We start from the raw sequence: 27,964 nt of genomic DNA, 5'->3' as shown, positions 1-27,964 counted from the left end.
GACAGCCACGTTGCACTAGCAGTGAAGAGACTGAATATGTAAGAGGTGGATTGTATGTCAATTAAGCATCTCTTTTGCTGCATTTAAAGTACCCTTATCTAAGTGTCTAAAAGGTATTCCATCACATTCCTGAATTTTGCCTGGTCAATGATGGAAGCACTTTGGGGAATCAAGAGATGAGTCACAAATCACAAATACCTCAACTCCATTTTGCTGTTGGAGCCAAAGTATTTTTGTGTTTAGTCCAGATACATTTTTAGTCAATGGTGACTTCTTTGGCATTGAAACTGGGAGCTTAGAAATTGACATGCCAGTGAATGTCTAGGGGACAAAGTCGGATTCACTTTAGTCTGCCATTTTGTGACACAAAATGTTATTTGCCGCTTGTGTTCATGTTTGAATGTTGTGCAGGAATGCTTTGTTTTCAGAGGAGCTCCAGATGAAGCTGATCACAGAGCAGACATTGGTGAACATCTGTATTTCTGGAATAAGTTGCTGAAGATGGTTGGTTCAAGGACACTGCCTAGTGGAATTGCAGCAGATGGGATGATTAGGCTTTTATAGCCAGGACCACCTTCATGCTAGATCAATCAAATCAAATCAAATTCAAGATTAATTATCGTTCAACCATACGTGAACACCGCCAAACGAAACGGTGCTCCTCTGGGGCCAAGGTGCAAAACATACACAGCACATTCAAAATAGCAAGCAGAAAAAAACATAGTCATGCTAAAAAAACGTATATAGCCGAAGTCCCTGAGCAGTATGTCCCGCAGATTGATGGTGTAGTGCTCAGACAAATATATGCTCGCAATCCAGCCTGTCATTCAACCGATCAAACACTGGTGGGCAGCACTGACGGGAGAGACCAGCTCCCATTCAGTCAGGGACACCACACTACATGGCTTCTGGCGGTCTGAGGCCTAGTCCTCCTACAACTGAAGCCACTCAACTGCCCCGCCACCAAACAAGGGAAACCGGCCTGCAGCATCTTACGTTATCATTGTCCAACAGTGTCTTGTGATCTCAAGAGAAACGCCCAAGACAATCACCCATGGTTACACTGCATGCCACCTTCATGCACCATCTCCTGCGGGCAACAACATGGTCTGCACCCAGTCCAGTACTTCTGGCAATGAGCAGGTCACTGATGGGGTAGACCTACAGTACCCGAAGTTCTTGGAGTCCAGCATTCTCTTGCAATTGTAAAAAAGACATTAAACAAAGAAAAGATATTACTCCACCCAGTGAAGAGTTTTGCCCCTATTTAATGGCAACTCCTGGATGCAACTTGAGTTCTGTGTTATCCTGTTGCCTCTCACCTTAGTTTTGGAATTCAGCTTCTTTGCTATGTTTGGACCAAGACTGCTTTGGTCTAGAGCCAAATGATCCTGCAAAATCCAGATTTAGAATCAGAGAGCATGTTATTACTATGTTATTACTAAATAAGTCCTGTTAGAAGCACTATAATAAATCTCCATTCACTATTTTTTTGATTGAAAGAAGACAATTGAGCAATAGTTGACTAGATTAGATTTGTTTATTTGTTGACTAAATGTATCTGTGTAATCCTGCACTATATCAGGTAGATACCAAAACTAGAAGTATTTAGCCAACGATACAAGTCCTCAGTACCCATAATCTTTGTTATCAACCATTTCTTTATACAAGTTAGATCAAATCAATTTGGTTGAAAACTGACTTCAGTGATATGAGGAGGGTAAGACACAAAAAGGGAAGAATAATATTCACTCAAGATGACTGCAGGGTAAAAGTAACAGATTTCTTCCTAATTCTTGTGTTGCTAAGACTTGCATAAATTATGTGAGCTACTTTCTCATCAGTACATTTCTAGCATGTGAGTGTAAAAGACAAGACTGCAGAATTTGTAGCCATCTTCAGCCTATAATACAGAATTGAAAGGAAGTCTATATGGGCTGGTACATTGGACTCATAAGAAAGTAGCTGTCAGGAAAATCCAGTCCTCAATATTGGTTTTTCATGGGACCATCTCTTTTTAGTCATCCATCACCATTCACAACTGGATTGGGCATGATCTTCAGATCCTTGATCTGACCTGAAAATCAAAAATCTGCTGATACTGGAAATCTAAAAGCAGAAAATGTTGAAAACATTCAGCAGGTCAGTCTGTATCTATGGAAAGGGAAAACCCTTTTCAGAACTGATCTGATCTTCTAATTGTATGGTTGATTATTTCTCCCCATATCCTAATACATCTTCCACTTACCATACGTATTATCCTATGTTAGGGCTTTAGCAGGTTAGCACCTTGGTTTTATGTAAGGTCATCGTCACCTCAAGTATGTTGTTATGTATTTCTCATTAAATCAATGTCTTTCACAGGCCATGAAGTTACAAATTGTCATGAAATTAACATTCTCCTATCTGCGATATAGGAGATTACAATGTTAATGTCCAGCTGTGAAGTTTTGGATCTGCTCTGAATCTAACTTATAAAGGAGCCGAACAATATAATGAAGGATTTCCTTGCCAAGAATATGAAATTTTGCCTCCACAAGGACCCTGTAGTGGTTAATTCTACAGATACTAAAAGGCTTTCCCTTCTGTTGTTTCATATTGTTTATATATCATGGATTATTAACAGACTCTGCCTTTACAATTATAATACTTTGATTAACGTGTCGATGACTCAGTTGTTCCTCATTGACCCATATCTAGCAGAGGGCTCTGGAGGAACACAACAATGTCTTTCAGATGGAGGCAGTTAACTTGTCTGCATTCTACAAAATGTCCTGTGCGTCAAATCTGCACCACTAACAAGTGCATCCCTGCTTTTGATATTTCTCTGTAAGATTTCTATTTCAAGGCACTAACCATTACGCATGTTGCAGAGAGGCTGCCAGCTGCTTTGACCATTTGTGATTCAGAATTAGGATGGAGTTGCTATGGTAACAGTTCTGTCTGAAATCTATTCCCCCCCACCCCCCATCCTACATTTATTCCAGAACTAAGAATGGTCTGTTATTCATACTTGACTAAAATCCATCTACTACTTAAAATGTTTTTGGAAGTCCTACTCCCCAAGTGTGCCTTTCCTAGAATAATGCCCATCAGGGTATCTTCTTACTTTGTTAGTAATTCATTATTACATCAATATCCCAAGCTACCGTTCACCAAGCTCTTCTCCTCGCTGGTACATTTTATTTGAACTTATTTTTCCTGAAGCCGAAGGGAAGTTAAGACAGTCCTGCAAAGAGAAAGAAAAAATTCTTAAAAATAATTAACTAAATTCTAATTTGAGAAGCACCGTATCTGTAGCCCTGAGACAAGTTAATTCTTCAGTAATATGTTAGATCTGCATTATTGCTACAGGGGTCCATCAACTGAGTGGGAACTTGACTGTCTTGGGTATGTTTTAAATAATTCTGCCTGTTTGTTTCAGGTAAATGGTGTTAATCTACGGAGTGCTACACATGAACAGGCAGCAGCTGCGCTCAAAAGAGCTGGTCAGACGGTGACTATCGTAGCTCAGTACCGACCTGAAGGTAAGCACGTGTGGATTGGGGCAGTTGACTTCATGTTTCTTTTGATGTACTGCAATGATACAGCAGTTTTCTTTCTGTTGCACCTTATACTGTCAGTTTTAACGCACAGATATTTAAACAAAATCTAATATGTAGTCGACACAGAAAGTGCTGGAAGAACTCAGTGGGCCAGGCAGCAGCTATGGAAAAGAGTAAACAGTCGACGTTTCATAAGAACATAAGAAATATGAGCAGGAGTAGGCCATCTGGCCTATCGAGCCTGCTCTGCCATTCAATAAGATCATGGCTGATCTGGCCATGAACTCATCAAACATCGTCAAACAGACCTGTCCTGATGAAGGGTCTCGGCTCAAAATGTCAACTGTTTACTCTTTTCCGTAGATGCTGCCTGGCCTGCTGAGTGCCTCCAGGATTGCGTGTGTGTTGCTTGGATTGCTAGCATCTGCAGATTTTCTCTCATTTCAAACTTGCAGTATTGTTTAATTATTGTGATTGAGTAAAAAGATGCTGTAGCGATGTGCTACACACAGCGCTAGAATAACCACACGGAATCGGTGAGTTAGAGTTGCGATGAAAGAGATTTATTCAAACTTCGCGGCCCTCTTTAAAGCCTTCCCGTTCCCGCCCTCCCTGGGCGGGATTGCTGTGGGGAATGCATATTCCCAGACCCTTTCTGCGCGCGGGATTTTCCCCTGCCCGTGAAGATGGCCTGGCGCCCTTTTTGGGGCCGGCCCTCTGCCTGCGCGTGCTGTTGTGAGCCGGTTCGTGTGTGCCAGAAAGTGGGTCGCCACAATGCCTCAGATTAAACTCTACAGCTGTAGAAGTGTCTGAGGGTAATATCAATATATTTGTATACTTTTTCAAGATATTAATCTGCGCATTCAAGAAACAATGTGGGAAATTGTTGCATTTCTGAGTGTATTGATAAGAGGCTCTTAGCCATTCTGTCTTATAGTAGTACCTAAACTTCCTGTGTAGTTTTCTAATAGTAAAATGTTTTGGAAGAATTGAGGCAAGGAAAGATGCTGTATTAATGCTTGTCCTTTTCTCCTTTACAAATGGCCCAATATTTACTGCCTCTGGGAGTCCCCAGAGAACTATGGAAACAATAGTAATAACAACACAGGAAACTCAGGGAAAAGATCATTTGACTTCTCTGCCAAGAGTACAAAATAATACCATTAGTTATTGGTGAATAAATATCAAATAAGTGCGTTATTTGAAGTAATCAGAGATTGGCATGATCAGGTGAAAACTGGATTTGGCAGAGCACCAATTTTATTCTTGCTCATATGAGGATCTTGTTCATTCCTCAAGAAAAATTCCAAACACTTCAAATACAGAGAATTACTTTACTGGGGCATCACTGGTGTTACTTAAATGCAAACAACACTGTTTTTATAGACAACGAAAACAATCACATTTTTTTTGTGATGTTAGTTGACAAACAAAGCTGGTCAGAATGTGTGGTGAATCTCTTGCCTTCCCTTGGATAATCTATTGACAAGAGTGGCGATCAGAGAGGGGTGTAGGAGAGTGCACCAGCATCACCCAAAAGAAAAAGCATGATTCTCTTTTGGGCTATGAAATAGCTGGAAGTAGGGGTGAAGGGTGGTGTTTGGTGGGTGGAGGGCTGGGCTATGGTAAGATATAAGGTGCTGCATTAAAGGGGGTGTTAATCTGACATAAAGGGTTTGAGATTTGTGTCTGTGGCAAGTTTGAAATTCAATACTTTGAATGGCAATTTCAGGAATTATTGATTTAAAGCCATCATTCTCCTGGCCGTAAAACGTTACCCATTGTAAATGTTCAATGCCAATTACATAAAGGTTAAAGATTAGCTTGATTGTCACATGTACGTCAAGACATACAGTGAAATGTGCCATTTGCATTAGCAACCAACACAGTTTGAGTATGCTCTGGGAGCAACTGGCAAGTGTCACCATGTTTCTGGCACCAACTTAGCATGCCCACAACTTACTAGCACCAACCTGTACCTCTTTTGAATGTGGGAGGAAAACAGAGCACCCAGAGGAAAGCCACACGATCAAGGGGAGAATATACAAACTCCTTACAGACTATGGTGGGAATTGAACCCCAGCCTTACAACTGGTGCTAAGCGTTATGCCCCACTACTTGCTTCTCTTCAACCCAATTCTATTAGGTATCCAAGTGTATCTAAATAAAAAGCAGTCTGCAGCTTCCTGTCTGGCACTTGCAATTATCGCAGTATCTCTTGGTGCCCCAAGAAAGTTACATCAGGGGTTAAATGTGTTTGGTGGATTGGAATCACAGATGAGTCTGAACAGACCAGCATGGGAATTTCACTTCCTTTCTGTGCTATTCATTATAAAACCAGCTTGCTGTTTACAATAAAACTCCAATTATCCGGCGTCTAATTTTCAGAAGTCCTTCTGGTCTGGCATATGGCTTGCTCACTATGAACTAGTTCATGGCCAGTGCCAAGATTGGGGTTTGCAGCTGGAGCAGAGATCTCTACCTCTTGTGTATTTCCCATTTCCTTTTAATTTATTAGCCTTGCAAGAACATTTAATACATGCTGTATAATATGTTATGAAAGCAAAATAAAAGTAGCTGGGTGTTACCTAGGAATACTACATAAAAGTCCAGAAAATCCACTGGTCTCGCATTATCAAGATCCAAGATCGTAGATTATTGGAGTTTTACTATATCAGGTTCACTTAATTCAATTTTTTAAACAGCATAGCACCAAAACCATTAGAATCATGCCAGCATAATATCCACAAATACTAACTTTGGCTGTATCTCAGGTAAAACTGTAAGCCAGTTCTGTCCAACTGCTTTGCAAAAGTACACTGAGTACTTAAAGAGCAACAAGAGCAGTTCTTTTTTTTTACCTGTATTATTAGCATAGTTTATAATCTGTCTCTATTAACATCAAATACAGTTTTGGTTCATCTAGAATAAATCTTTTCATGAGAAACATTATCCTGCTTTTGCCCATTGTAAATAAGTTGCACTTCACTAGATCAGCAGGGGTGAAAAATTCCTTGTAGTTTGGAGTTTCTTGTTACGCTAATTAATGGGTGGTGTTAGCTGTCAATCTGCTGGAAGGTGTGTATAGATCTATTCTTTGGTTCTAATATTAAAAGACAAGATGAGGGGGAAAAAAGAACTGTAGCATCTGGTTTAAAAAAAATTTTAAGCTGAATTGGTAAATTAAACTGGTAAATTGGCTTATTATTGCCGCATGTACTGAAACTTCATTTTGCATGCCATCCATACAGATCATTTCACCACATCAGTCCATTTGCATTATCCAGAGGATCAGAGAAGTGAAGCGAGCAGCTTTTCTGAAACTTGTTTTTCGTTAAGAGGTTGCCTGTACAGATGTTTTTTGTAAGTGCAAAAGGAAAGCAGGCTCTAGCAGACAACCATTTCAGAACTGCCAATTTTGGGAGTGGTCGTGTTTGAGGTGTAAGTGCCGTGGTTGAGTATACTGTTAAGTGCTAAGGCTTTAGTCCAGGGGGCTTCAGTGAAAAGAGGCTCAGCAGGTAGGCGCAGGTGAGGTTTTCTTTAGAGTTATTGTTCCCATTAAAGTAGCTGCAATGTCAGTTAGGGCTGTGGTATGCTCCTCCTGCAGGATGTAGGAGATCAGGGCAACTCCAGTGCCTGTGATGTACCCAGCTGCAGCTCCTGGCTGACCCTGTCTATAAATATTAGAACCAAAGGATAGATCTGTACACACCTTCCAGCAGACTGACAATTAGCAGCACATGTTGGATGCAGTTAGATTCTTCTGGGATACTGATAGGACCGTAGATACTGATAGGTTTTAGTGATGGGTCAAACCTAAGGTACAGGCTGCAGATAGGTGGGTGACCACCAGGAGAGGTAAGCGGGAGAGACAGTGCAGGACCTCTGCTAGCCATTCCTCTCTGCAACAGGTTTACCCCTCTGGATACTGCTGGAGGCAATGTCATGTCAGAGCACAACAGCAGCAGGCAGGCCAGTGGCATTGTCGTCAGCTCCAAGGCTCATCGGGCAGAGCAATAGTGAGATTCTGTGACAATGAAAGAGATGTCAGGAGGGTGTGTTGCCAGGGATGAGGCTATCTCAGAGCAGTTGCAGAACATCATCAAAGGGGGTTTTGGGGATGGGTGAGCAGCCAGAGGTCATGCTGCACATTGGCACCAATGGCAAAGGTAGAAAGGGGAAGAGGTCCTGTGCAGTGAAAATAGGGAGTTAGGAAAGCAGCTGAAAAGCAGAGCCTCAAAGATAGTAATCATGGGTTACTTTGGTGCCAAGTGCTAGTCAGGGTCGAAATGGAAATTTACAACAGATGACTCTGTGGCTGAGGAAGTGATGCAGGAGACAAGATTTCAGATTCTTGGATCAGTGGAACATCATCTGGGGTAGTGGTGACCTGTACAAGAGGGATGTGTTGTGTCTTAATTGCAACAGAACCAATATCCTGGCCAGGGGAGGGGGTGATAGAGGAGGTTAAACTAGTTAGGCAGTTGGATGGGAACCAGAGCACTAGGTCAGAGAGTTGAGAGATTGAGAGCAGGGTAACTGACATGACCATGGAAATAGACACAGTGGAACAGATGGGTTAAACTGTGTGTACTGTAATGCTCGGAGTATTTTGGGTAAGGGTGCTGAACTTAGAGCACGGATAAGCACATGGAACTATGATGTTGTGGCCATAACAAAGACTTGGTTGAGAGAGGCATATACTGGACCTGGTGCTGGGTAATGAGCCTAGTTAGAAATTAGCTTTCAGTTGAAGAACAGTTAGGGAATAACGATAGTAACTGCTTAAGTTTTAAGATATCTATAGATAAGGATAAGTATGGATGGACCTTGCAGCAGAGTATTAATTAAGAGCATGGTAACTTGCAAGAGAGTTAGGCATTTTGAGATAAAACATTAAAATGGATAGGTCCCAAGGTCTGATGAGCTATACCCCAGGTTACTGAGAGAGGCAAGTGACATTTCTGTGGCCTTGACCAATAACTTCATGTCCTCTCAAAGTTCAAAGTAAATTTATTATCGAAGTGTAAATATGTCACCATATACAATCCTGAGATTCATTTCTTGCGGGCATACTCAATAATTCCATAAGAGAATAATAGCCATAACAGAATCAATGAAAGACCACGCCAACTTGGGTATTCAACTAGTGTGCAAAAGACAACAAATTGTGCAAATACAAAAAGAAAGAAAGAATTACCTCTGATCACAGGTGAGGATGAATAGTGAATAGATGTTGTTCCCTTCTTCAATCAGGAATATAGGGATAATCATGGAAACTATAGTCCAGTTAGTCTCACATCAATGGTAGGAAAGTCACTGGAGAATATTTTTAGGCATAGGATTTATAAGTATTTGGAAAAGCATGGCTAATCAGAGACAGTCAGCATGGTTTTGTGAGGGCTATTGTGTTTGGTTAGCCTCTAACCTACTGGCATGAGCATCAATTTCTCTAACTTACAGTAATTGCTCTCCCTTCCCTCATTTATCCCTTTTCCCATTCCCCATTCTGGTTGCCCCCTCACTCCTTCTCATTTCCTCAACTGCCCATCACCTTCCTCTGTTCCCTTCCTCCTTCCCTTTATTCTATAGTCCATTGTTCTCTCCTATTATATTCCTTCAGACTTTTACCTCTTGCACCTATCACCTCTCAGCATCTTACTTCATCCACAATCCCACACTCACCTACTTGCCCTCTCATCTGGTCTCACCTAACAGTTACCAGCTTGTATTTTTCTCCCGCTCTAAACCTTCTTATTCCTTGTATCCCTTCCTCTACATATATATATATATACCAGCATGAGAATCTAATAGGTACTTTAGTAAGTTTGTAGAGATTACAAAGATTGGTTGTGTTGTGGATAGCGTTGACAGCTGCCAAAGTGTACCATGGGATATAGATTAGTTGCAGATGTGTGCAGAGAAATGGCAGTTGGAGTTTAACTTGGCTAAGTATGAAGTGCTGTACTTTTGAGAGATCAAATGGAAAGGGATAATACTTTGCTGATTGCAAGGCCCTCAACAGTGTTGATGTCCAGCAAGGCCAAGTCCATAGCTCTCTGAAAGTGGCTACACAGGTTGAAAGGATGGTGACGAAGACATGTGGCATACTTGCCGTTTTTCGTCAAGAAACTGAGTTCAAGAGTTGGGAAGCTATGTTACAGATTTACAGAACTCTAGTTAGGCCACATCTGGATTATTACATTCAATTCCCATTAGCCTATTATAGGAAGAATGCTGAGGCTTCGAAAAGGATGCAGATGAGATTCACCAGGAAGTTGCCTGGATTAGTGGGCATGTGCTGTAAGGAGGAGTTGGACAAACATGGGTTGTTTTCTCTGCACCTGATAGAGGTTTTTAAGATTATGAGAGGCATAAGGTTAACAGGCAGTATCTTTTTCCCAGGGTTAAAATGTCCAATACCCGGGGGGGGGGGGGGGTCAAGACCCTTTATCAGGACTCCTAGGGAATTGTTGAATAGTCTTATAACAGCAGGATAGAAGCTATGTTCGGGCCTAGTGGTACATGCTTTTGGGCTTTTTATGTTCTGCTCAATGGACGGTGGGGAGAAAAGGAATGTCTAGGGTGGGGTCTTTGAACTTGTTGGCGACTTTACAGAGGCAACAAGAAGAATACAAAGTCCACAGAGAGGACGCTGGTTCCCATGATGTGCTGAGGGGTGTCCACAACTCTCTGCAGTTTCTTGCAGTCTCAGGCAGAACAGCAAGTGCTTTCGGTAAGGTTGCTTTCTGTAAAAATTAGTTAGTATCAAAGAAGACGTGCCGAATTTTTTTAGCCTCCTGAGGAAGGAGAGGCATGGTGAACTTTCTTGGCTTTGGTGTCTACGTTCATGGTTGGACTAGTTCAAACTATTGGAGATATTTGATTCTGGAAAACTTAACCTTGTGACTGTGGGTCCAGGTGCATTGAAGGCTGTTGGTGAGGGTGAAGACATTCCATTTTCCTTTCTGCTCAAAACATGCACAAGACACAGAAGGCTCATCAGGAGGGGATGCATTGTTGTTGACGATGGTGCCTGATTTTGTTTTGCAGCCTGTAAGGTCTGCCACACCTGACAGCTAGCGTGGGACTTAATTTCAGACAGGTATTGTCCTTTGGCATAACTAAAAGTTTTATGAATTTTGTGACTTGATTTATCATACAGGTCAGGATTTCCTGATTTGAACACCACAGTCCTGGAATTCAGTAGAAAGTGGACCTCCTGATTTATCCATAATTTCTATTTTACCAACACTTAGACTGACCTTTTTTTTTAACCCAGTAAGTTCTCTGATGCTGGTGACATGTTCACCTAGATTGGCTGCTGAGTCTTTGAATATAGACCAGTCTACTGACTGAAAGCAGTAATGTAGAAGATCATCTGTTCCTCAGACCGGCACTAAGCAACTTTCTGTACCAGATCCTCGGGTTTCAGCTTCTGTTTATATACAGCAAGAAGGAGCACAGCCTGGTAGACTAATTGACCAAAGAGAAACTATGAGCTTTATTTGTCAAAACAATGAAACTTACACTGAAATGCATCGTTTTGCAGTGACAACCGACACATCCTCACAACACAGTCTGAGGACGTGCTGGGAGCAGCTCACAAGTGTCACCATGCTTCCAGCATCAATATAACATGCCCACAATTTACTAACCCCAACACATATGTCTTTGGAATGTGGGAGAAAACCTACACAGTCACGGGGAGAACATACAGCAGCAGGAATTACTGGTGCTGTAAAGCATTAGGCTAACCATTACACTACCCTGATGCTGTGTGACCATCCGGTGAAAGGTCCTATAGTGACCATCGGTGAAAGGTTGGTTGATGGGTGTATAGCAATGGTCCCTGGAGGGACTGGAGCAGTGTTTGAGTACCTAGTGGGACTTGAGCAGAGCCATTAGTATTTTCATAACACACTCACTTCTCCAACACACCTCTGAAATTGGCCTTGTAGAAGTTACTGGTAATGATGAAGGGGGCCTATTCTTATCGCATTTCAGGGCTGTTGATCACTGAGTTATAGCTTATTGAGTGCAGGCTTCATGTCCACTCTAGCTGAGATGTGAACTGCTATAAGGATAGCTAAAGTGAACTCCCAATAAAACTCTAATAACCTAAAAACAGTTTGTTCAGAAATCTTCATGATCCAACATTTGGCTCACTAATTAGTTTAGAGTGTAAGCCAGAGATCCAGAGGGAAGTAGTATCTGCTCCCAGAGCTGGAATCCAGTCTGTGGACCAAGTGTAGTGCTGGAGCCAGGGTTGGGATCCATAATATCAGAGGTCATAACATAGTGAGTTGGTGGCCAGAGTCAGGGCCTTGTATAATGTCTGCTCCTTTTAAACACCAAGTTCATTGGAAAATTCACTTTTCTATTGTGTAACATGTAAAAGGTGAAATAAAAGTGTGCCGAATATTCATATGAGCAACATCCATTAGCACAGCACTAACAATGTATCAAGGGAGTTAATGTAATACTAGCCCATGTCTATGCAATGTATGTAAAGGGGTAATTTATCTTCCATGAGTAAATCAAACAGAAAGAAAGATTATAGTGCAGGAATAGAATTTTAATTGATGACAGAGAATAGATGGAGAAACTTCTACTGGGAAAACATGAATGATTTGATATCTACATTTAAGTTGTTAAATGCAATTTATGTGCTAGAAATGATACTGCACCTAAAGAGACTCTTTATGATTGTGTTATGAGGGGACAGGAGAGGCGACACTTCACCTGTGAGTCGACTGAGGTGATATGATGCGTCCGGCGCTCCCGATACGGCCTTCTATATATTGGCGAGGCCCGACGCAGACTGGGAGACCGTTTTGCTGAACACCTACGCTCCGTCTGCCAGAGAAAGCAGGATCTCCCAGTGGCCACACATTTTAATTCCACGTCCCATTCCCATTCTGATATGTCTGTCCATGGCCTCCTCTACCGTCAAGATGAAGCCACACTCCGGTTGGAGGAACAACACCTTATATTCCGTCTGGGTAGCCTCCAACCTGATGGCATGAACATTGACTTCTCTAACTTCCGTTAATGTCCCACCTCCCCTTCGTACCCCATACGTTATTTATTTATTTTATATATATATATTCTTACTCTATGTCTCCTTTTTCTCCCTCTGTCCCTCTCACTATACTCCTTGCCCATCCTCTGGTCTTCCCCCCCACCCCCTTTCCTTCTCCCTAGGCCTCCCGTCCTATTATCCTCTCATATCCCTTTTGCCAATGAATTGTCCAGCTCTTGGCTCCATCCCTCCCCCTCCTGTCTTCTCTTATCATTTCGGATCTCCCCCTCCCCCTCCCACTTTCAAATCTCTTACTAGCTCTTCTTTCAGTTAGTCCTGACAAAGGGTCTCGGCCCAAAATGGCGACTGTACCTCCTCCTAGAGATGCTGCCTGGCCTGCTGCGTTCACCAGCAACTTTTATGTGTGTCGCTCATATATGATAGAACAGCCTTTGTATACATGTTTGCACAAAGTCCTTTGCCCACTAACACCTGTAATTGTAGAACGAGTGGAACAAGTAGAAGGTGAGTTGAACTGTGGATTATGAACAGTCAGAGAGGGTAGTTGACGAGGTTTGTGGGGTAAGCATGAGATGGGTGAAGGCAGGATCGGGAGAGGTGGAACAGTATTTGAGATGGAGAAGGGAAGATCAGATTGGAGTTGTAGGATGATCAGACAAATAAATAATGGAGCCAGGATCAGTTGGCATGAGCTTCAAGTTGTGGACAAAGAGATGATCAGATGTTGGATGGAGAATGTGATTAGAAGATTCAGCTATGGAGTAGAATTTCTGGAGGACTTGATAGGTGGCATACTGCATGAGCCTTACTGCAGCTGACTGCTTAGAAATGCACAGCAGCAGGTTATGTCTCCTTACTATTTTCCCCAAGGTCAAATCTCCAGCAGTATGGATTTTGTGAGAAACGTACATGCTGAAAGAATTAACGCAGCTTCTTACTACAGTAACATTGCTGAATGTTCTGACTAACCAGTACTGCAAAGGATTCTCATAAATCTTGTAATACATGGTGTGTGACAAGTGGCACGCTGGCTGAATAAATGATAATGAATCAATAACTAAAGAGAACAGCTTACAGCACTGAAAACCAAGAACATTATAAGCTAAATGCCAGTCCTGAATTAGATAAATTTGCTTTATAGTTGCACACATTATGTTTTCTGAAAATGACCACATTTTTTCTTTCTCTTTGCTTGCCCAGTGTTTGTAATTCTTGTGGTTGATTAGAGGATCTACATAATGGCATTAGCTAACAGGTGGGGTAACCATTTTTAGGCACTGTGGTCTTTTCTTGTCCTTCTTCATATGTTTATAGATAAGTATTTTTAGCTAATTGGGGCAGAAATCCCGCTGGCTTCTTTGCATACTATGCTTTATTTACTGATGTCCAACCTTGTAACTCTCCAGGAGCTCGCTTGTCAACATTACATCTCTCATTGTGCTGGTACTGGTGCATTCTACGTAACCACAGGTGTTACCTGTGAAACTGATGTGCTAATGTAATGGCTGTTTTTATCTTAGACACTCTGGAGCATTCCCTTTCGATATAACAAACAATAGAACCTGGTGTGTAATTGCTGTAGTCTTCTTGCCTCCCACCAGGAGGCCCTCTAGTGCTCAATTTACAAGATAAAAGTTTCAAGCAGGAGAAAACGTTTTGCTCATCTTTCCATGGGTATTCCCTGGGTGCATTTCTAATTATCCTCAATCCCATTTGTTGACAAGAATCTAATTAGTTCCTTCTTAAAAACTAATAAGCTTTCTTGCTCTATCACCTGGTGTTTGCAATCTGTTCTCCGCGCCTTCCTCCCCTTTTTGCTATATTATTTTGTCTTCATGATCCTCTGTGCTTAAACTCTGTACACAATAGCAAAGTATACCCAAACGTAGCTTATCCCAACCTTACATAATTTTAAATTGTTCTATCATACCTGCGCTACATCTTTTCATTTTAGAGGTGTAAAAATCCAGTTCTCTTTATTTGTTCATTATTCCTTTAGTTAAATCATGGAGGCTTTCATTTTGACAAAATGAATACGCCATCTAAAATAAGAAAAAGCACACTAATCTCTTGTTGTGAGTTCTCTTTTGAGTGTTCTTTTTCTGCACTTTTCTATGAACATATCATCATGTTTTCTTCTTAGCAGCCCTGGAATATTGTACTGATAGTTTTAGTGATCTGGCCAGTAAATTCCAGGGATTTCTTTCTTACTCTGATCATAAAAGCAATAGAATGTGGATTCTGATGTTATTCAACCCCATTTTGTGCTTAATCCACATCCGTTTTTTTTCTGTTCCTTTTCTTAAACTTGTGTTTCCTATTATTAAATTGATCTGTCATAGACAAGACCCTTTTGAATTCAAAGACCATGATTTTTTGGCATTTGTCGCTGTTCCCAATTTATTATTGTTTGCAGTTTTAAACAATCCGGACATTATTCCCTTATCTAAATAATTTTACATGAACCTTGTTGTTTTAATTCCAGGACGTGCATTTCTTCACCTGCAAAAGGAAGTACTATAAGCATACACACAAGAGATCCTGTAGATGCTAGAAATCCAGAGTAACACACAAAATGCTGGAGGAACTCAGTAGGTCAGAAAGCATCTACAGAAAAGGATAGAATCAATGTTTCGTGCTGAGACCCTTCATCAAGACTAGAAAGAAAAGAGGAAAATCAAAATAAAAAGGTAGGGGGAGGGGAGGGAGTACAAGCCAGATGATGATGGATGAAGCCATATGAGGGGGTAGGCAGGTAGGGTGAGAGGAGGTGGATGAAATGTGAAGCTGGGGGGGTGTCAGGTGGTAAAGGCAAAGTGCTGAAGAGTAGGAATCCAATAGGAGAGGAGACTTCCTCCTCCATCAAAGAATGGGACTTCCCTCTCCACCATTTTCAGGTCCTGAAGTGTGAGTTTCGGGAATTAGGCAGAAGACTGAAGAACAGGACCTCAAGGGTGGCGTTCTCAGGATTGCTGCCAGTGCTACGTGACAGTGATGGTAAGAATTAGAGGAGATGGCAGTTGAATGCGTGGCTGAGGAGTTGGTGCAGGGAGCAGGATTTTAGATTTTTGGATCTTTGGGATCTCTTCTGGGGAAGGTGGGACCTGTACAGATTGGATGGGTTGCACCTGAGCTCAAGGGGGAGCAATATCCTTGCAGGTAGGTTTGCTAGCATGGTTCAGGAGGGTTTAAACTAATTTGCAAGGGGGATGGGACCTGGAACGATAGAGCAGTGAAAGAAATGCATGGAGTAAAGCCAGATCTAACATATAGAGAGGCTTTGAGGAAAGAGAAGCAGAATAAAAGTGTAAAGGTAGTACGGTAGAAGGGCTAAGGTGTGTGTACCTCAATGCAAGAAGCATCAGGAACAAAGGTGATGAACTGAGAGCTTAGATACATACATGGAATTGTGATGTAGTGGCCATTACAGAGACTTGGCTGGTACCAGGGCAGGAATGGATTCTCAACATTCCTGGATTTCAGTGCTTTAAAAGGGATGGCGGTGGGGGGGCGGTGAGGGGAGGAGGGGTGGCATTACTGATCAGGGATACTATTACAGCTACAGAAAGGGTGGGTAATGTAGCAGGATCCTCTTTTGAGTCAGTATGGGTGGAAGTCAGGAACAGGAAGGGAGCAGTTACTCTATTGGGGGTATTCTATAGATCCCCTGGCAGCAGCAGAGATACAGAGGAGCAGATTGGGAGGCAGATTTTGGAAAGGTGCAAAAATAATAGCGTTGTTATCATGGGTGACTTCCCTAATATTGATTGGCACCTGATTAGTTCCAAGGGATTAGATGGGGCAGAGTTTGTTAAGTGTGTCCAGGATGGATTCCTGTCACAGTACATTGATAGGCCAACTAGGGGGAATGCCATACTAGATCTAGTATTAGGTAGCAAACCGGGTCAGGTCACAGATCTCTCAGTGGATGAGCATCTGGGGGACAGTGACAACCGCTCCCTGGCCTTTAGCATTATCATGGAAAAGGATAGAATCAGAGAGGGCAGGAAGATTTTTAATTGGGGAAGGACAGATTATGAGGCTATAAGGCTAGAACTTGCGGGTGTGAATTGGGATGATATTTTTGCAGGGAAATGTACAATGGACATGTGGTCGATGTTTAGAGATCTCTTGCAGGATGTTAGGGATAAATTTGTCCTGGTGAGGAAGATAAGGATGGTAGGGTGAAGGAACCATGGGTGACAAGTGAGGTGGAAAATCCAGTCAGGTGGAAGAAGGCAGCATACATGAGGTTTAGGAAGCAAGGATCAGATGGGTCTATGGAGGAATATAGGGTAGCAAGAAAGGAGCTTAAGAAGGACTTAGAAGAGCAAGAAGGGGGCACGAGAAGGCCTTGGTGAGTAGGATAAAGGAAGACCCCAAGGCATTCTTCAATTATGTGAAGAACAAACGGATGACAGGAGTGAAGGTAGGACTGATTAGAGATAAAGGTGGGAAGATGTGCCTGGAGGCTGTGGAAGTGAGCGAGGTCCTCAATGAATACTTCTCTTCGGTATTCACCAATGAGAGGGAACTTGATGATGGTGAGGATAATATGAGTGAGGTTGATGTTCTGAAGCATGTTGATATTAAGGGAGAGGAGGTGTTGGAGTTGTTAAAATACATTAGGACAAATAAGTCCCCGGGGCCTGATGGAATATTCCCCAGGCTGCCCCATGATGCGAGGGAAGAGATTGCTGAACCTCTGGCTAGGATCTTTATGTCCTCGTTGTCCACGGGAATGGTACCGGAGGATTGGAGGGAGGCGAATGTTGTCCCCTTGTTCAAAAAAGGTAGTAGGGATAGTCCGGGTAATTATAGACCAGTGAGCCTTAAGTCTGTGGTGGGAAAGCTGTTGGAAAAGATTCTTAGAGATAGGAACTATGGGCATTTAGGGAATCATGGTCTGATCAGGGACAGTCAGCATGGCTTTGTGAAGGGCAGATCGTGTCTAACAAGCCTTAAAAATTTTTTTTGAGGAGATGACCAGGCATATAGATGAGGGTAGTGCAGTGGATGTGATCAACATGGATTTTAGTAAGGCATTTGACAAGGTTCCACACGGTAAGTTTATTCAGAAAGTCAGAAGGCATGTGATCCAGGGAAGTTTGGCCAGGTGGATTCAGGATTGGTTTGCCTGCAGAAAGCAGAGGGTCGTGGTGGAGGGAGTACATTCAGATTAGAGGGTTGTGGCTAGTGGTGTCCCACAAGGATCTGTTCTGGGACCTCAACTTTTCGTGATTTTTATTAACGACCTGGATGTGGGGGTAGAAAGGTGGGTTGGCAGGTTTGCAGACGACATGAATGTTGGTGGTGTTGTCGATAGTGTAGAGGATTGTTGAAGATTGCAGAGAGACGTTGATAGGATGCAGAAGTGGGCTGAGAAGAGGCAGATGTATTTCAACCCGGAGAAGTGTGAGGTAGTACACTTTGGAAGGACAAATTCCAAGGCAGAGTACAAAGTAAATGGCAGGATACTTGGTAGTGTAGAGGAGCAGAGGGATCTGGGGGGGTACATGTCCACAGATCCCTGAAAGTTGCCTCACAGGTAGATAGGGTAGTTAAGAAAGCTTATGGGTTGTTAGCTTTCATAAGTTGAGGGATGGAGTTTAAGAGTAACGATGTAATGATGCAGCTCTGTAAAACTCTGGTTAGGCCACACTTGGAGTACTGTGTCCAGTTCTGGTCCTCACTATAGGAAGGATGTGGAAGCATTGGAAAGGGTACAGAGGAGATTTACCAGGATGCTGCCTGGTTTAGAGAGTATGCATTATGATCAGAGATTAAGGGAGCTAGGGCTTTACTCTTTGGAGAGAAGGAGAATGAGAAGAGACATGATAGAGGTGTACAAGATATTAAGAGGAATAGATAGAGTGGATAGCCAGCGCCTCTTCCCCAGGGCACCACTGCTCAATACAAGAGGACATGGGTTTAAGGTAAGGGGTGGGAATTTCAAGGGGGATATTAGAGGAAGGTTTTTTACTCAGAGAGTGGTTGGTGCATGGAATGCACTGCCTGCGTCAGTGGTGGAGGCAGATACACTAGTGAAGTTTAAGAGACTACTAGACAGGTATATGGAGGAATTTAAGGTGGGGGCTTGTATGGGAGGCAGAGTTTGAGGGTCGGCACAACATTGTGGGCCGAAGGGCCTGTAATGTGCTGTACTATTCTATGTTCTATGTTCTGTGTCCTATGTTTGCTGCCCACGCCACATCTCCCTCAATTCCTGGAAATCTGCCCTCACCCCATCTTCCCATCGTCTTAACAGGTATGAAGTTCCTCTTGTCCATACCTCCCACCCCATGAGCCTCCAGATCTAGTACATCTTTCTTTACAGCTTCTATCCTTGGGATCCTATTATCAGATACATCTTTACCTCCCTCCTCCCCAATTCTCTAATTTCCAAAGGGATCGCGCTCTCTGTGATTCCCTTGTCCATTCGTCCCTCTCTACTGACCTCCTTCCTGACACATATCCATGCAAGTGGCAAGATTGCTACACCTGCCCATTCACTTCTTCCTTCACTTCTGTTCAGGGCCCAAAACCGTCCTTCCTGGTGAGGCAACACTTCAACATTCCAGGTGGGGTCATCTACTTTATGTGGTTCTCTCAGTGAGGCCTCCTCCACATCGGTGGCAACATTTTGTCAAGCATCTTCACTCCATCTGCAACAAGCAAGATCACCCAGTGGCTAACCATTTTAAGTCCAATCTCTATTCCTATACTGACATGTTGATTCACCGTCTCCTCTACTGCCAAGATCATTCTCAGGTTGGAGGACCAATATTTCATATTCTGTCTGGGTAGCCTCCAGCCTGAAGGAGAAATCAGTATTCATGCCAATTGCCAGCAATTTCTCCCACTCCTCCTTCTCTCTTCTTCCATTCCCCATTCTGACTCCTCTCATATTCTTCTCTTCTCTTTACCTGCCTCCCACCTCACCCTGCAGCCTGCCCCCTTCCCTTTTCCCGTGGTCCACTTCCCTCTCCAATTGGATTCTTCCTTTTTCAGCCCTTTGCCTTTTACACTTATCACCACCCAGCTTCTCACTCTTTACCCTCTTCCCCCACCCCACCTTCGTATTGTGGCTTCTTTCCCATTCTTTCTAATGCTCTCAGCTCTTTATCAAAACATCGACTCTTTATTACTTTCCATAGCTGCTGCCTGACATACTGAGTTACTTCAGCATTTTGTGTGTGTTACTATAAGCGTAAAGTTCAAACACTGGTTGTGAAATATAAAACATTGATATGTACCAGACATGTGTATGCTAGAAACCTTTTGTGCTGTAACCCCTTGGGGGTGGGGCAGTGGGGAGGAAGAATCAGGTTTAGTTTTGAACCCACCAGTTTGCCTACTGTGGGTGCAGAGGAAGTTGTCAGATTAGTGGTTAATGTGGATTTATTGCTTTAGTTGCAAGTTCTGCAAATGTGCCTTTAAAAGAAACTATTCCAGTTACACAGAACTCAGGTGCACCACTACAAAATGCTAAGTGATCCAATACCCAACAGATCTGATCTGAAGAGCTAGCACATTTAATTATGACAGATTTTAGATAATTAAACAACCTTACTCCATATGGATGGCATCTGAAGTTTTCGAAAATATTCAGTCCCAAATAGATTGAGCCACTTCTCATGTACTTCCTCTGTGAGGAATAGTATCTCCTCTCAGGAAGAGTTGTTGAAGTCTCTGTCCAGTATAAGGACACTTATCTAATGTTTTCACTGCTACTACATTCTACTGGTGAAGGAGAGTTTTTTGGGAAATAATGCCTTAAAGGATGTCACACAAAGGATGTAGTTGTATTATATTGTTAAGGCTTTGACCATGGTTATGTAATGTTTGAATGAGCTATGTCTCTGAGTTTCTGATACAAACTCATTCACATCAGATACAGCCAATTCCCAACATTGTCTATTACAGATCCATTACAATATAGGGTCAATAGGTCTCATTATCTTCACTCCAATGAATTGTTTCCAGGATAACTAAGTATTCCATCCTTAAACTTTATGGACATACAATCAATCTATGTACATAAGCTATTTTATGTATTTATATTTATTGTGTTCCTTATTGTCTTTTGTTTGTGCTGCATCAAATCCGGTATAACAACTATTTCATTCTCATTTACATTTGTGTACTGGAAATGACAAGCAACAGTCTCGAATCCAGAATCCAGACAGATGGGGTATTTTTCTTGAATGTAGTTTCCAATTGTGTTTCTAAGTAACTTGGTCATATTTGGCTGATTCAACTCAAGATTTGACTATCAGTGAGCAAGTTAAATTGGCAAAACACAAAATGGGTATAGTTTTCCACTTTGGTTGATCACTAATCACAGGGTCATGTAACACATCAACATTCCCACTTCAAGTGATTTAAGTACAGAAGCTGGACTTAGCAGCCCATAGCAGGAAGTCCTGTTGAGCAGGAACTATGATGTTGTGGCCATTACAGAGAGGAACGAAGAAGTTGCAGCCATTACAGAGACATGGATGACTCAGGGGCAGGAATGGCTGCCGAGTGTGCAAGGATTTAGATGTTTCAAAAAGGACAGGGAGGGAGGCAAGAGAGGTGGGGGACTGACACTGCTAATCAGGGATAGTATCACGGCTGCAGAAAAGGAGGAACTCATGGAGGGATTGCTGCTGAGTCATTGTGGGTGGAAGTCAGAAACAGGAACGGGCTATAACTCTATTGGGTGTTTCTTATAGACGCCCCAAAAGTAACAGATAGGGAGGCAGATTCTGGAACGGTGCAATAACAAAAAGGTTGTTGAGATGGGTGATTTTAACTTTCCTAATATTGACCGGCATCTCCTTAGAGCAAGGGGTTTAGATGGGGTGGATTGGATAGGTGTGTTCAGGAAGGTTTCCTGACACAATATGTAGATCAGCCAACTAGAGGCTGTACTTGATCTGGTATTGGGAAATGAACCTGGTTAGGTGTCAGATCGCTTGGTGGGAGAGCATTTTGGAGATAGTGATCACAATTCTATCTCCTTCACCATAGCGCTAGAGAGGGATAGGAGCAGACAATTCGGGAAAACATTTAATTGGGGTGGGGGAAATATGATGCTATTAGGCAGGAACTTGGGAGTAAATGTTCTCATGGAAATGCACAGCAGAAATGTGGCAAACGTTCAGGGAATATTTGCATGGCATTCTACATATGTATGTTCCATTGAGGCAGGGAAAGGATGGTAGAGTTAAAGGACCATGGTGGAAACATAGAAACATAGAAAACCTACAGCACAATAAAGGCCCTTCGACCCACAATGCTGTGTCGAACATGTAATTACTTTACAAATTACCTAGGGTTACCCATAGTCCTCTGTTTTTCTAAGGCCCATTTACCTATCCAGGATACTCTTAAAAGACCCTATCATACCTGCAAGGATGTACGAAGGATTTAGAAAATCCAGTTAAGAAGAAAAGAAAAGCTTACAAAAGGTTCAGGAAACTAGCTACTGTTGGAGCTCTAGAAGATTACAAGGGTGCCAGGAAGGAGCTCAAAAATGCAATTAGGAGAGCAAGAAGGGGCCACAAGAAGGCCTTGGCAGCAGGATTAAGGAAAACCCCAAGGTATTCTACAAGTATGTGAAGAACAAGAGGATGAGCCATGTGAGAATAGGGCTAATCAGGAGCAAGAGTGGAAAAGAGTGTGGAGCCAGAGGAGGTAGCGGAGGTAATTAATGAATACTTTACTTCAGTATTCACCATGGACAAGGACCTTGGCAATTGTGGGGTTGGCTAAAAGTAGACAAACACTTGAGTGTATAGACATTAAGAAAGAGAATGTGCTGAAGCTTTTGAAAGGTATTAAGTTAGATAAGTCACCAGGTCTGGACGAGATATTCCCCATGCTACTGTGGGAAGTGAGAGAGGATTTTGCTGAGCCTCTGGCAACAATCTTAGCAAGAGAAGTACCCGAGGATTGGAAGGTTAGAAATTTTGTTCCCTTGTTCAAGAAAGAGAGTAGAGATAACCCAGGAAATTATAGACCAGAAGGTCCTGAGAGGCAGGATTTATGAGCATTTGGAGAGACATAATCTGATTAGTGTTAGTCAGCATGGCTTTGTCACGGGCAGGTTATGCCTTATAAAGCTGATTGAATTATTTAAATATATAACAAAACATATCGATGAAGGTAGAGCAGTGGATGTAGTGTATATGGATTTCAGTAAGGCATTTGATAAGGTCCCCATATGAGGCTCATTTAGAAAATAATGAGACACGGAATCCAAGGAGACCTTGCTTTGTTGATTCAGAATTGGTTTGACCACAGAAGGCAAAGAATGGTTATGGATGATTTGTATTCTGCATGGAGGACTGTAGCCAGTGATGTTCCACAGGGATCTGTTCTGGGACCCCTCCTCTTTGTGATTTTTATAAATGACCTGAATGAGGAAGTACTTAGGTGGGTTCGTAGGTTTGCTGATGATACAAAAGTTGGGCGTGATGTGGATAGTCTGGAGGGCTATCAGAGGTTACCGCGGGACATCAATAGGATGCTGAACTGGGCTGAGAAGTGGCGGATGGAGTTCAACCTGGATAAATGTGAAGTGGTTCATTTCGATAGACCAAATTTAGAGACAGAATGTAATACTAATGGTAAGACTCTTGGCAGTGTGCAGGATCAGCGAGATCCTGGGGTCCATGTCCATAGGACACTCAAAGCTGTTGCACTGGTGACAGAGTTGTTAAGAAGGCATATGGTGTGTTGGCATTCATCAAACATGGGATTCAGTTCAAGAGACGTGAGGTAATATTACAGCCATATAAGACCATAGTTAGACCCCACTTGGAGAATTGTATTCATTTCTTTTTCTTCTTTCTTTCTTTTTTGTTTTCAAATGTTTTTATTGTGAAGCAACATCAGCTTAATCACAACCAACAATGTCCTAAAATATAATGCTTCTTTTTTCTTTTCTTTCTTATAACAACATAATGAAAATCAAATGAATGTATGTATAGTAAACAAGCAAAAAGCAAAGGAAACTCTACCACCCCGTCTCCTTTCCCTTTCCCATTCTGCTGTTTAGGTCCTACTGCCCCCCACACTTACTTCAGCTGTCAGTCTCCTCTGAATACAACAGTAATGGTTGCCAGATTTTTTCAAATTCCTTGAGTCTGCCCTTGATAATGTATCTTATCCTCCTAGATGCAGAGTATCCATTAATGCAGCCAGCCATTGTCTGAGTGATGGAGTTTCCTCCTTTTTCCAGAACATCAGTATGAGTTTCTTTCCATTAAGTATGCCATAGGTCAGGAGTTGTTGCTGGGTAGCCTGGAATTTATTTGGCCTTGCAGAAATTCCAAAAATTATTAAAATGGGGTCTGGTATTATCTGAATCTTCAGTACTTTCGATAAGACATCAAATATTTGTTTCCAATACTCTTGTATCCTGGGACATTAAGCAGAACTATTTAACAAATTTGCCTCCAAGGACTTGCATTTCTCACACATTGGGGACACCTCTGGGAATATTTTATGAATCCTTACTTTTGAGTAATGTAGTCTATGTAGGATCTTAAATTGTATTAAACAATGCCTGGCATTGATGGAACAGGAGTTAACATACTCCAAAGCTTCATTCCATATAACCTCCTCTATCTCCGTACCCAACACCTTTTTAATATTATCCATTGTTGTATGGCACTTGTTTTATATGGCATCACACAGATAGGCGATGATGTGTTGTCCCTAAACATGATCTTATTTCATAATTTACTGGCATAATTTACATATTACTATTTAACTATTATGGTTCTATTACTATTTATTATTTATGGTGCAATTTCCCCCGTGATTAATAAAGTATGCCTATGACTGTGATCTTAAGTGATTATCTAATTTATCAGGTTCTACCATCTCAAAACCAGAAAGATTTTGTATAGTTGTCACAGTGGGGGGTCATTGGGAGCAAGGGTGGACCCAAATGCGAGACACAGACACTGAAGTACAAGGAACAGGACTTGACTAGAGTAGGGACATGACAGGATACAGGCAAGGAGCAGGGGCAAGACTGCAGACTTGGGCTAGGGAAAGCGGGACCAGGACTAGAAAACATGGACTAGGAGACAAGGCTTTGACTCTGAGCCCGAGACTGGACGAGGACCCAGAATCTGGGTTTTGCCTCGGGCTCGGACCCCAGAACCAGGCAAGGATATGACGTGGCTTCAGGACAGGACATGGCTGGGGCCCAGAGGCCTGAGCTTGGAGAAAGGCTGGGGTCTTTGCTCTTGAGGCTTGAGGCTGGGGCCTTGGGTCTTGAGCTTGACTTGGGATCGTCGAGGCTTGTGTTCTTGGAGCTTGGCTTGGGATCGTCGAGGCTTGGGTTCTTGGAGCTTGGCTTGGGATCGTCGAGGCTTGGGTTCTTGGAACTACTCCTGGGCAGGACGCGGAACTTCACCCCATGGAGGCAAGGACAGGGAGGGACGGACCCAACCGCAGAATAACAGCAAACGGCCTGGCTTACCTGACGGAGGCAAGGGACAGAACCAACAGCAGGGTAACGGCAATTACAGCCTGGCAAGGACAGGAACAGAGCTCAGTCAAGGGTAGCTCTGAATCTCGGGGCAGCCAGCAAACTTGGCTGGCTACAGAAACGGCCAAATCCATACCACGATGACTGCTCCAACAGGTGGCAACAAGGCTCCATGAAGCAGTGGTCCTCCAACCAAGACTAGAGATCACAAATGGTTTCACTAGCCCTCCATCAACAGGTTGCTCCAAGCGGGACTGACAAGACAAACCAACAGCCCATACTCAACCCCAAGGCTACTTATATTCCAAGCCCCAAGATGGGAATCAGGTGCCTATGCTTAACTCAATCAAAACAAGGGACAGCTGGAAGACCCAGAGTCCTGAGTCCACGGACCGGACCATGAACCGGAATGCAGACTTCATGGACCAGACCATGACAATCGTGTCTTATATAGTGTCTTAGCTGGAGGTACCTGAAAAAATGACTCTTTTGCATCCGAATTTGAACTGGAGCTGCTGAAATGACGCTAAAATCTTTTGCATATATAAGTCTCCAACGTTGCATATCCCTAATTCTCGCCACGCATCAAAGGCCCCATCTATACATGAGGGGATAAAAGAGGGGTTCGCTGATGTAAGTACAAGAAAAGATAATGTTCTGAGTTACAAATGCTTCTCCATTTGTCTGCACATCTGTATGGCGCTATGGATAATGGGATTGCCTCTATAACAGGCTTTATTTAACCGAATAGGGGACATAATGATTGCCCCTATGGAATATGGTAGGCAATCCTCACGCTCCATCTCCAGCCATCCGGGAAGTACAACTGTATCATCTATCCAGTATGCTATATGGCTAACATTAGCAGCCCAGTAATAAAAAAATAAAGTTGGCTAGTGCCAGCCCCCGACTAGTGTTATTCTTGCAGAGATGTTCTTTCCTAATTCGATGGGCTTTATAATTCCATATAAAAGGTAGAATTATTGAATCTAATCCTTTAAAAAAGGTTTTGGTAAGATAGAGGGGCAGGTTCTGAAATAGATAGAGCAGTTGGGGAAGAAAGATTATCTTGACTGCATTTACTCTACCCACTAAAGAAATTGGGAGTGTCTTACAAAATTCTATTTTCTTTTTAGTCTTTTTAATTAGAGGGATAAAATTTGCTTCAAATAGAGAACTATACTTTTTGGTTATTACAGTTCCAAGGTAAGTAAACTTCTCAAGGGTTATTTTGAATGGAAATTGTTTAAGCCCCTCCTGTTCTTCTACTCGGACCGGGAATAATTCACTTTTCCCCCAGTTAATCTTATACCCCAAGAAAGTGCCAAATTAATTGACTATTTCCAGCAAAACTGAAATAGTAATATATGGTTTCGTTACAAACAACAAAACATCATCCGCATAAAGGGAAATTTTGTTGATAGTGTTCTGTATCTTACCCATTAATTTCGGGGTGAGAATGTATAGTCTCCGCAGGTGGTTCCAGGGTCAACGCAAACAATAAGGGACTTAATGCACAGCCCTGTCTTGTGCCCCTGTGCAAACTGAATGGTTCTGAGAGCGTCTGATTAGTTAGTATTTTAGCACTAGGGTTACTGTACAGTAGCTTAATCCAAGTTATAAATTTGTCTCCCATCCCAAATTTTTTCAAAACCTCTTAGAGGTATTGCTATTCCACTTGGTTGAATGCTTTCTCAGCATCTAAACTTAATATTATAATGTCTTCCTTAGGATGTCTTGGGGAATGCATTATATTAAGGAGGCGCCTGATGTTATGGAAATAATTCCTTTTAGGGATAAACCCTGGTTGACCTGAGTGTACCAATTTATTTATCTACTGACTGAGTCTCCTTGCCAGCGTTTTAGCTAAAATTTTCTGATCCGAATTTAGCAGTGAAATCGGCCTAGAAGATCCTACCTCCTCTTGGTCTTTGTACTTCTTCGGAATAAGCATGATAATGACCTCGTTCAGGGTTTGGGGTAACCTGCCAGTTTCAAACGACTTTCTATACATCCTTACCATATAAGGTGGGAAATAGGTTGAGTATATTTGGCCCTTTCTCGTTGGAGCAATGGAGGATTAGAGGTGACGTGACAGAGGTGTATAAGATGATGAGAGGCATTGATCGTGTGGATAGTCAGAGGCTTTTTCTCAGTGCTGAAATGGCTAACACAAGGGGGCACAGTTTTAAGGTGCTTGGAAGTAGGTACAAGGGTGATGTCAGAGGTAGGTTTTTCACACAGAGTGGTGGGTGCTTGGAATGTACTACCAGTGAAGGTGGTAGAGGTGGATACAATAGGATCTGCATGGAGCTTAGAAAAATAGAGAGGAATACTTCTACGTATCAGGGAATACTTGGAATACTGAACATCTGAGATTTGAATACAGACCAGTACAGCATCGTCCCTTGAGGTCTATGCAACCATGATGCAAAACAAGATCAGAGCGGAATGGTTTGTCTATTCATCTCGTAGACCTGGATTTTATCTTTTCCAAAAGATGGCTAAAGAAAATAGAGTTTGAATTCTTATTTACAATTGTGTGTATATGTGTATAATGTTAGAGTTAGACAATCTACACTTGGGGTGCATGGAAAGAACTACTTTTTAATTATGGCGGTGATCGAGATTTTGAAGGCAGAGTTTTGCAGCAGTTTTTCTGAATTGAGAAGCGACCAATCAGCAAGAAGGATTCATCAGAAACGGCCAATAAGAGTAATTCAAGTGCAAATGGGGCAGCCATTCTTTTGGAGTGTGCCAGTCTCTAGAGTGGCTTTGATTCATAAAGCTTGGGTGAGGTGCATTGTCTTGTAAGTTACTCTCCCGCTGTCCTTATTTGTTCATTCCTCATCTGTTATGGCATATTAGATCTGTGAA

At 42.4% G+C, this 27,964-nt stretch overlaps 1 protein-coding gene across 5 annotated transcripts in view; it reads left to right on the top strand.

The window, feature by feature from the left end:
- Positions 1 to 27,964, top strand: part of dlg3 (discs, large homolog 3 (Drosophila)) — a 404,637-nt gene that overhangs the window by 283,087 nt on the left and 93,586 nt on the right. For all 5 annotated transcript variants that reach the window (XM_063060832.1, XM_063060831.1, XM_063060830.1 and 2 more), the window contains one exon: positions 3,425 to 3,527. In XM_063060832.1, the coding sequence (XP_062916902.1) occupies positions 3,425 to 3,527 (103 nt within the window). The remainder of the gene's footprint in view (positions 1 to 3,424; positions 3,528 to 27,964) is intronic.

Source organism: Mobula hypostoma, chromosome 10 (genome assembly GCF_963921235.1).
Source record: "Mobula hypostoma chromosome 10, sMobHyp1.1, whole genome shotgun sequence".
NCBI classification, from domain to species: Eukaryota; Metazoa; Chordata; class Chondrichthyes; order Myliobatiformes; family Myliobatidae; genus Mobula; species Mobula hypostoma.
The sequence above is the reverse complement of the archived record's forward strand: the minus strand, read 5'-3'. Positions and strand labels throughout refer to the sequence as shown.